The sequence below is a fragment of the Pecten maximus genome, unplaced genomic scaffold (assembly GCF_902652985.1).
Source record: "Pecten maximus unplaced genomic scaffold, xPecMax1.1, whole genome shotgun sequence".
In the NCBI taxonomy this organism is placed as follows: Eukaryota; Metazoa; Mollusca; class Bivalvia; order Pectinida; family Pectinidae; genus Pecten; species Pecten maximus.
In genome coordinates, this window is record NW_022979156.1 from 1 (window position 1) to 10171 (window position 10171).

General features: G+C 37.0%; 1 protein-coding gene across 1 annotated transcript; it reads right to left on the minus strand.

Moving 5' to 3' along the window:
- Window positions 1–4023: 4023 nt before the first annotated feature.
- On the minus strand, window positions 4024–5388 carry LOC117318264. Its single transcript, XM_033873269.1, has one exon. It carries the CDS (start codon window positions 5151–5153, stop codon window positions 4599–4601), a length of 555 nt encoding a protein of 184 aa, XP_033729160.1. The 5' UTR covers window positions 5154–5388; the 3' UTR covers window positions 4024–4598.
- Between the last annotated feature and the right edge of the window lie 4783 nt (window positions 5389–10171).

Sequence of the window (10171 nt, forward strand, 5' to 3'; positions counted from 1 at the left end):
TTACAATATACTAAATATAAATAACATACAAATTGGTTTGGGTGAACTTCAGACCATGATTTATTTGCATCATACATAATTATAACAGAGTAAAATAACAATAAGCAATATCATTATTTTTTGTAGTTAAAACTTAAACTATGGTCCTCCTACTACACTAATCACTATACACTACAAGTTAACAAATACTAAAACTACACATAAATAGATTTAATGGTGAATGATGATTTGAGGGTGGGCGGGTGGGAAATCTCAGGTTAGAGAAATCCTGCTGCTGAAGCTTTGCTAGAAAATTCTGAAGTGACCAGCATGTAGGAGGGGAACAGTCTGCTGACTGTTTCCCCTATGGGGGTTCACTCTAGCAGGGAAGTGTCCATCCCATTGGTCAAACAGATTACATATAACCAAATTTAGTCATCTGCTATTTGATCGGGGTGAGGCCTGCTTTATGTAATGTATGTGGCCCTGTTCACAGTTGGTGTCCCAGATGCCAGCTGACCCTTTATTTACACAACTGTAGCAGTTAATGTAAAGCAAGCTGGACCCCTACTAGTGAGGGATCTGGTTACTGGTGTAATGAGATCTAGACTCTCTTGTAATTTTATGCAGATAAAATTGCCCACTACTCAAAGTATTAATAACATATTAAACTAAATTAATATTCTCATTAATCCAATTTTCTGGTAGAAATGCTGGCTTAAGAGATATAGAAAACATATTACAATATACTAAATATAAATAACATACAAATTGGTTTGGGTGAACTTCAGACCATGATTTATTTGCATAATACATAATTATAACAGAGTAAAATAACAATAAGCAATATCATTATTTTTTGTAGTTAAAACTTAAACTATAGTCCTCCAAATCACCCAAACCAACCTGTTATGTAGTAGTAGGTCTAATATTTGTATAAACGTTTATATACATTGCATAAAATTTAGACATAAATAGTTAGCATTCAATATCATAAAGCAAATCAAATTGTGTAACAGTGTTTCCATTCACTATATGTGCTGGTGGTTTATATCCATGGGATAAACACTGTCTCATAATCACGTATTGTTCACTGTGTACAGACCAACTATATAGCTATGTCCATGGAATAAACACAAATGTCTCCAAACTGTTCCTGTACATGTGCAGACAACTCTCTATGGAACACACCAGTTACACACAGAGATGGTTAATTAAAGTCTCAGAAACCCTGAAGGATAGGGCACAGCATGTATATCTTAATTAATACCTCAGGCAGTATAATTGACCTTTAAAACTTGTACATATAATAAAAGTAATAGTTAGGGGAGCAGGCAATACTGACCTCCCCTGTTCTATATTCTGACAGGTCCCTACTTAGTATAAAACCACAGATTCAAGAAAAGTTTGCTTTGTAAGGACTCCCAACTGGTAACTACTATAAATTAAGCTCCCTAATGTGGGATGCCATTGTTTTGACAACTAAATGCCTTGCTGAGAGAGAAGGGTCAAGATATCTCTGGTAAGCCAGGCTTTTCCAGTCCCCTTGAGATTGAATCATGTCTGGAGAGAGACCACACTCTAAGGCAAAGGTAGCACCACCCCGTCTGAAGCTATGTCCAGAATATAAGCTGGGATCAAGTCCCGCAGTGGCTAAGCATTGTTTCAAGCGGGATATGAACATTGCATACGTTAGCGGTAACAACTTTTCACCTTGTCTATACATGAAGAGAGGGCAAACATAAGAAGATGTTGGAGATATTTTGAATGACAACAGGAGTGCTTGTGCTGGGCATAGGGGTGATCTATTAATGCGGGGTAGGGGGATAGCTAATGTACGCTGACGAAATTGGATAGTTTTAGTCCAATTGACAGATAGTACAGCCCCATCAGGTGTAAAGACCACAGAGTCCCTGCATAGGTGAATACCTGGAGTAAACACTGATTTTGGTGGGGGGAAAAGATTTGATTTCCTGAAGAAGGAGAAAAATGCAACTGTGCATGCTGCCCAAAAGGTAATATCTGCTGGACAACTTAGGTCTAACTGTTTTAGAATACTTAACAGTATGGCTGGGGTGATGGGCAGTTTGGGAGATGACTGATCTCCCAGGACTCGTCTAGCCCCTTTTAACACTGAATTGATATAGTGGGATTGTAGAGGGTTACTATAACCTGCCTCAATATGAAGTAATCGGACAACTGACAGATAATTGCGTATTGATACAAAGCAGAGGCGATGTGAAAGGTAGGCTACATAGCGGCCAAGGTCAAAAGCAGAAATGGGTACCATCTTGATGTTAAATGTGTTACAAAACGTGAGATATGCACAAAGATATTGAGAATAAGTCTTCTTTGTCGATGGTGCAAATGTGTTCAGCCTAAAATGGTTGACTGTAGCATCCAAACTATCTAGGTTGCTCGGTAGTAGTCCCGTGCCTGGATAACAGAGAGTGAAAAGCCTTTGAGGACATGTGAGCTGTAAGATCAACTGATCTGTAAGGGGTGGCTATGGCTGCTAACCACTCCCAGAAGAAGGATGACTCACTCAGGCGTGAGACAGTATCAGCAGTCACATTATGCTTACCAGGAATGTGGCAGGCTGTGATATGGAAATTGTAATATGCAGAGAGCCAAAAGAAAGTACGTAGGGAGTGCATGATAGTTTCATTACGTGATGTGCCTTTATTAATGCAATTAACTGTGACCATGTTATCTGAGTGAATCAAAATGCGCCGATTACGTAGTAGAGGTGCCCATCTAGTTACTGCCAAAGTAACTGCAAACACCTCCTTTTCATTAATGTGCAGGGGCATTATATCTGGGAAATCCTGTTGCCAGTTTGCATAAAACCAGTCGTTTCCCAGACAGCCCCCTCCCCCGTCTACACAGGCATCTGTGTGGATGTCAGTAATTGGACGCTTGTCCAACAAAAATGACTTGCCATTGAAAGTGGACATAAATTGTAGCCACCAATCTATGTCCTGCCGAATCTCACCAACAAGGCGGATTTTGTGAGCTTTGTGCTTGAGCGTGCAGATAGCATTGAGAATTCTGCGCAGGAAACATCTCCCACCATAAATTACAGATGCTGCCCAATTCAATTTCCCAGCAAGGGATTGCAGTTGTTTTTTAGATGCCCTAAGTTTAGATGAGAAGGAAGCTAATTCCTCTCTCAAAGCCAGCAGTTTTGCATCAGGAAGCCTGGTTGACATTGTGGCTGAGTCAATTTCTATACCTAAGAAGGTAAGCTTTTGAGTGGGACCGATTACCTTAGCCCAGCTGATCATGAAACCTAGCTTCCTGAGCAGGCCCAGTAAAGTGTTTAATGCTGTTAAACATTTGCTTTTAGTAGTTTCACATAAGAAGAAGTCATCAAGATAAGCAACAATCATGAAACCTTTCCTTCGCATCATGCGTCGGACAGACTGGGAGAGCCGGTGAAAAATGCCAGGAGCCGATTTGGAACCGAAAGGTAATTTTGTATCTACTAAATATCTTGGGCCATCTTTGAATTCCCATTTAAGACCAGTAACCTTTTGGCTGTGTTTGCTTATGGGGACCGACCTGTAAGCGGACTTAAGGTCCACCTTTGCCATATAGCAAAATGGCGTAACAAGTTTGACTGCATCATCAACGGATTGAAACCTCTGTTTGTCTAGTTCCGATACATAATCATTAACAGCAAGACCTGTGGGTTTACTACAGTCATGAATCAGTCTTACTCCGCCGTCTGATTTTGGTATGACAGCGATCGGACTGACAATCAGTGCAGCCTGGTCAACCTGTATATAATTGCCATTCTCAATTTCTGTGTTAATTTGTGCTGTAGCTTTATCATACAAATCACTTTTAGTAGACGCTGATGGATGATTAAGACATTCTACAGGGCTAGGGTTGGTATCTGGATCTATGATGTCAAATCCATATTTTAAGCCGGAGAGAATGAAATGTTTGTCTTTATCTCCTGTTAGTTCACTCTCCCATGCTGTCCGACACTTGTCAATGCCAGCAGTAGGGACCCTTACAAGTTTTTTGGCTTAGCCACATCCCCATGAGGATGAGAAAAAGCAGGGTGTTTTTGGCCACAATTCTTGACAAAACAAACATGCTCATATTTGCAAGAATGAAGCCAGCATCCCTTTCGACTATTAAAGAGTCGACAGATTTCAACACCCTGGGGCGTTTTTGGGTTTGGATATGCCTTGGATGCTGGATTAGTGACATTTGGCTTTGATGTCCTATGTTTTAAATGCACCGTTTGAAGATGCGGGATATCTGTACCCCATCGAAAATTGTGGGTATTTTGGAGTCTGCGGTACTCCCTGTCCACAAGAAATACGGAGGTTTGGTCAAAACTGGCCAATAGTTGAAATACTTTGTATGTATAGGACAAATAGTCAAAGATTTGGTCCTGAGCAAGCGCACCTTCTTCAACTAACTTGTACAGAATTGCCAAATTTGCCATAGACCATTGATTTTGAGAGATATTCTCAATTTTAAATTTTTTGGGGCCTGTTTTAAGTACCAATGACTGACCGTTAGGTAGTCCAGATACCACTTCCTCAGTAGGGGACCCGTCAGAATTTACAAAGTCAAGAATATCATAAAAATTCTGCCGTTTAGGATTGGCAGCATTTTTTTAAATAAATTTGTGGGTCCTGCCATGATAGTGTACATGCTGTACCCTTACCTGTAGGTGGTGGAGCTCCATGAGTGGCTGGTATATTCCTGGTTGAACCTGTTCGTGTTCCCTGTCCAGATTCCAGCTGCCGTAGTACAGTTTGGATGAACACATCATCCTGGTTGACTTGGTCAACACCAGCCGCCGCTACATCCATTTCTGGTTGGGGTTGGGGTTGTGTATTAAAAGGGGTGTCAGCATCCGTTTCCTCGGAACACACTGCAATGTCTGTTGTTTTGTCAGAAAATGTTTTTCTAACTGCACTATTCAAAAGTTTAGCCTGTCCAATAGTAATTTTTTGCTTTGGCAGATCCTCTGGTGCATATTGGGACAGAGCCTCCATGGAATCAAACCCATGTGTGATCAGCAGTTTGATCGTTACATCAGATAGCTTCATCCGCTTTCCCCATATTCTAACGCGGTCCTCATCAGATAATTCATGCTCCTCCATGTGCCTACTGCTGCCAGGTGTAGGTTCTGCATTTATACTCATCTTGCTGCTGCGATAGGGCACGCTTGTGTCCTGTTTGTGTTTTCGGAAGCAATGAAAAACTGTGATTTCCAATGAGGTTAATGGCCTATGGTATCATCGAGTACTGCTAATATTACAGTATGGACAAAATGTGTCCATCAGTAAACATGTATAGTAAAGAAATCTCAGGTTAGAGAAATCCTGCTGCTGAAGCTTTGCTAGAAAATTCTGAAGTGACCAGCATGTAGGAGGGGAACTGATTGATTGATTGATGGGGCTTAACGTCCTTGTTCCGGTTATAACCGAGCCTAGGACACTAAGGGGGAAGGGGTGGGTCGGGGCACTAAATAGGGAGCAATTTCGCATTTCGTCATCGCCAAATGATCTAATATGAGAGGGACAGACGATTATCTCTATGTCTAAAAAAAAAAAAAAAAAAAAAAAATAATTTTGACCTGTCACTGAATTGCCTTAATGCCCTACATTATCCTAATCTAGACCTATATGAACCTATACTCTGTGGCGGCTAGCAATTAGCCTACTCTTGTTCGAATACCAGCAGAGGATCTTTAACGTGCACGGCGTGACTCACCGTACACCGGACCCCGGATTAACGTCCCTTCCGAAGGACAATAGGAGGGGAACAGTCTGCTGACTGTTTCCCCTATGGGGGTTCACTCTAGCAGGGAAGTGTCCATCCCATTGGTCAAACAGATTACATATAACCAAATTTAGTCATCTGCTATTTGATCGGGGTGAGGCCTGCTTTATGTAATGTATGTGGCCCTGTTCACAGTTGGTGTCCCAGATGCCAGCTGACCCTTTATTTACACAACTGTAGCAGTTAATGTAAAGCAAGCTGGACCCCTACTAGTGAGGGATCTGGTTACTGGTGTAATGAGATCTAGACTCCCTTGTAATTTTATGCAGATAAAATTGCCCACCACTCAAAGTATTAATAACATATTAAACTAAATTAATATTCTCATTATTCCGTAATTCGTGAACGTACAATTGCATTTTTTGATTTTATAAAGTTTATTATATCAAACGATATTAGTTTCTGATAAAGAAAAGAACAATTGAGAATAGATTTATTTCGAATTTAAAACAATAGATAAATATTGAATTTAAAAGAATTTTATTGCTAACAATACCCAAAAGGACTGGGCGCAAATTCAAATTCACAACTTTTTAATGTCCTCTCCGTAATACAACTATACATATAACTTATCAATGTCCTCTCCGTAATACAATTATACATATAACTTATCAATGTCCTCTCCGTAATACAATTATACATATAACTTATCAATGTCCTCTCCGTAATACAATTATACATATAACTTATCAATGTCCTCTCCGTAATACAATTATATATAACTTATCAATGTCCTCTCCGTAATACATATAACTTATCAATGTCCTCTCCGTAATACAATTATATATAACTTATCAATGTCCTCTCCGTAATACAATTATATATAACTTATCAATGTCCTCTCCGTAATACAATTATATATAACTTATCAATGTCCTCTCCGTAATACATATAACTTATCAATGTCCTCTCCGTAATACAATTATATATAACTTATCAATGTCCTCTCCGTAATACAATTCTACATACAGTATACAAACTTAGCAATTTAATTTACTCTCAAAACAATATATATAGCAAACATTAGACCAGTATTAGAATACTCAGATAAAGTTTGGGATAACTGTACAAAAACGATTCTGATTTACTTGAATCTGTTCAACTAGAAGCTTTAAGGTTTATAACAGGTTTAAATTGTCAATTACGAAACAAAGCTAGTGATTTAAATTATTCAAATTACGATAAATGTATGGATAATTTGGTTGATGACTGTTCCTGTATATGGATGTTAATATTAAAAACGAAATTCATTTCTTCTTCCAATGTCCACTTTACTTTAATATTTGACATCACATCATAACAGTTTATAACCTACTGCCAGCTGATATATATAGACTCTTATTAGTTCTTATCTAAAAACGTTAACGCTTTCAAAATTATAAGTAATGTAATATTATTATGTCTATATACTCATTTAATATTTATATGAAAGTTATATCAATTGAAAATACATCATATTTTCCTACTTGATACTAATTTTGTAATACTCATATGTTCATTAAACTGGGAATCTATAGGAAAAAACTAATAAAAGCTGAGCCTGTTGTCCAATCCCCTTTGCCAACACCAATTGTATATTCTGAACTTGTAAGATTGAACAACATCACAAGAGGAAATAGAATAGGTAGTATGTTACAACCAGAACGAAATAGCAAATGAGTTCCATTATTTATTTAATTGAAGCGACCAACAAATATCATTTATCTAATGCATTTATATCGACATGAAAATTAATCTTTATTTTAAATATTCAAACTTTTGATTGCTGACTATATCTTATATATTCAATCAATAAAATTAAAAAAAAACAATTCAGTAAGAGATAGGAATGTAAATCTTGTACAAACAGCAAGTATACATGTTTGGCTATCAATTTTCTTGTAAAAATTGATTATGATTTTAGTTGAGCGGCAAATGTAAGCTTCTGCTAAAGTTGAAAACAAATGGAAATGCGGTTGTTTTGTAATTCATGTCTTCTTTTCAAACATGGATGCATACTTATATCTACACAACTCCGTTCAGACAATAACGCGTGTACCTGACTGCGATCGGGTATACCGCTAAACAATCAGCAGGTGTGAAAATTTCGGTCCACGCTCGTCCACCTGTCACAGCATCACGGGGGTCTGTGATTTCGAGTATACTAATTGACACGCGCATATAATTGTTTATGATTTGATGCATGTGTATGGTTTCACGACATCAAATATATCCCGCCCAACTGCTTTTACTAGTAGCATTTAATAGAAGCTTGGGTTTGTAATTGAATTTAAGGTGTTTGTTTTTTTCAACAACCAATCAGAATTCGTATTAGAGAACATTACCTATATAACAAATAACTTATGTCCATTTGTGCAACACATCTTACCATGCCACGTGGTAAGAAAACCAATCAGCCTAAATGGCCATGCGGTGACTGTAAATTGAATACGCACGAGACTCAAAGTTTATTGTGTGAATCTTGTGATATTTGGTACCACTCCAAATGCCAAGCTGTGACGGCCACGCAGTTCGAGTCTTTTTCAATTTCGCCAGAAGCGTACATCTGCCGATCATGTCGCTCCAATGGATCAGAGTTCGACTACCTGTGCGGTCTTACAAGACTTAAATTGGTAAGTCAAATATTCATGCAAATTAGACCGAGAATATAAGCAGATGTACAATTCGTGTTTTGTTTATTATTGTTTCCTATATATAAGTATATACCGCAATATTAAATAAATGTAAACAATACATACACTTTTTTTAATGTATGTGAATTCTATAATCACCTGCTTATAATCTCGTTCAATTTCCCTTTATTTTATATGTAAATGTCACTTAATACATATCTTGTAGAAACTGTCTTTATAACTGAAAATGTCTACTTATATATGTGTCCCGTAAAACGTATATTTTAAATGTAAATGTCACTAAATACATATCTTGTAGAAACTGTCTTTATAACTGAAATTGTCTACTTATATGTGTGTCCCGTAAAACGTATATTTTAAATGTAAATGTCACTAAATACATATCTTGTAGAAACTGTCTTTATCACTGAAATTGTCTACTTATATATGTGTCCCGTAAAATCTTTTCACGTCGCCCCACATATTTGGCAAGATAAAACATCTGAAGAAAAGTCAATTCATTTCCATAAATTTTTGGCAAGCAAGAAACGTTCCCAAATCAGCAGCTTTTTTATGGCCTCAAATGTTGAGTTTCAGTGTCCGAGGCCAAAACAATCTTGCGGCAAAAAGCCCTGTCAACGCAAACGCGTGAAATCATCAAAAACCAGGACATAGAAAAACTGTTGAAACCAGACCATTTTCTTCATGGGCTAGTTCAGTATATTGACTTGACATTGACATTTTAATTATTTATAAATTTTGCATTTTTTCATTTTAGTGGTAAATACAAATAAGTAGTCAATTTCAGACTCGTCACCTCGTCAGGTGCACTTGCGTAAAGTGAGAACTGAAATATGTCTACTGTCAATGACAGTATTGTATTTGTACATTTTAGAGCGTGTATGTTTTTATATATATATATATATGCATTGTATTTGTATCTAACATGGTTTTTATATATGTGGAATAGATTATGAGATTTACTTTTTATACGTATATTGTTGTTCGACATATTTTAACAATATTCGAAATTAGTTTAAACAGTATTTTAATTAACTCAGAGACAAATATACAAAATAACGCATAATTTGCAAAAGGATCTGGAAACAAGCTTAACGTTTGTATCACTCAATACGGCTGTCAATTAAGTTTCGATTGAACAAGTGTTACAAATATACTGCAATGTAAGCGAAGCTTCATGTATAAAATTTACAATTTTCACTTTCCATAGTTTTTGTTTGAGGACGTGTAAGATTTCTATTAAGGAATTTTTTAAAGTTTGTCAATACTTCTAAATTCTTGAGGTACCGAGTTCCATAATTTTACAGATGACGGCAAACAAAAAAGATGCTTTATAATAGTTTGCTTTTGTCTGAACTGATGATCAGTTTGTCTGGTTCTATAATCATGAGGATCTGAGTGTATGGAAGGTACAAGTGTGTTTTATTGTGAATGATTTTGAGATTTAAAAAAAAAAATTTTCTTCGATCTGATAAGTTTTTCCCAACATAAGCCTTTATATAACAGTTCTATGTTAACAATGTTTGTAGCACCTGTCGCTATCCTGCCAGCTTCAATTTGAACTTGCTCTATTTTGTCTATAAGCTATTGTGGTAGTGCATCCAAAACAATATCAGCTTATTCTAATGAAAGATATATATAGAGTCTGTAGAGAGTTTCTATCAAGAACATATTTCAGTTTCCTCAGTGTACCTAAACGTATGAAAGTTTCAATGTGGTCAACCAAGTCAAAACTAGAGGACAAG

What these genes read in the sequence shown, in the direction of transcription:
- LOC117318264 (XM_033873269.1), bottom strand. Translation starts at nt 5,153, where the DNA reads ATGAGTATAAATGCAGAACCTACACCTGGCAGCAGTAGGCACATGGAG.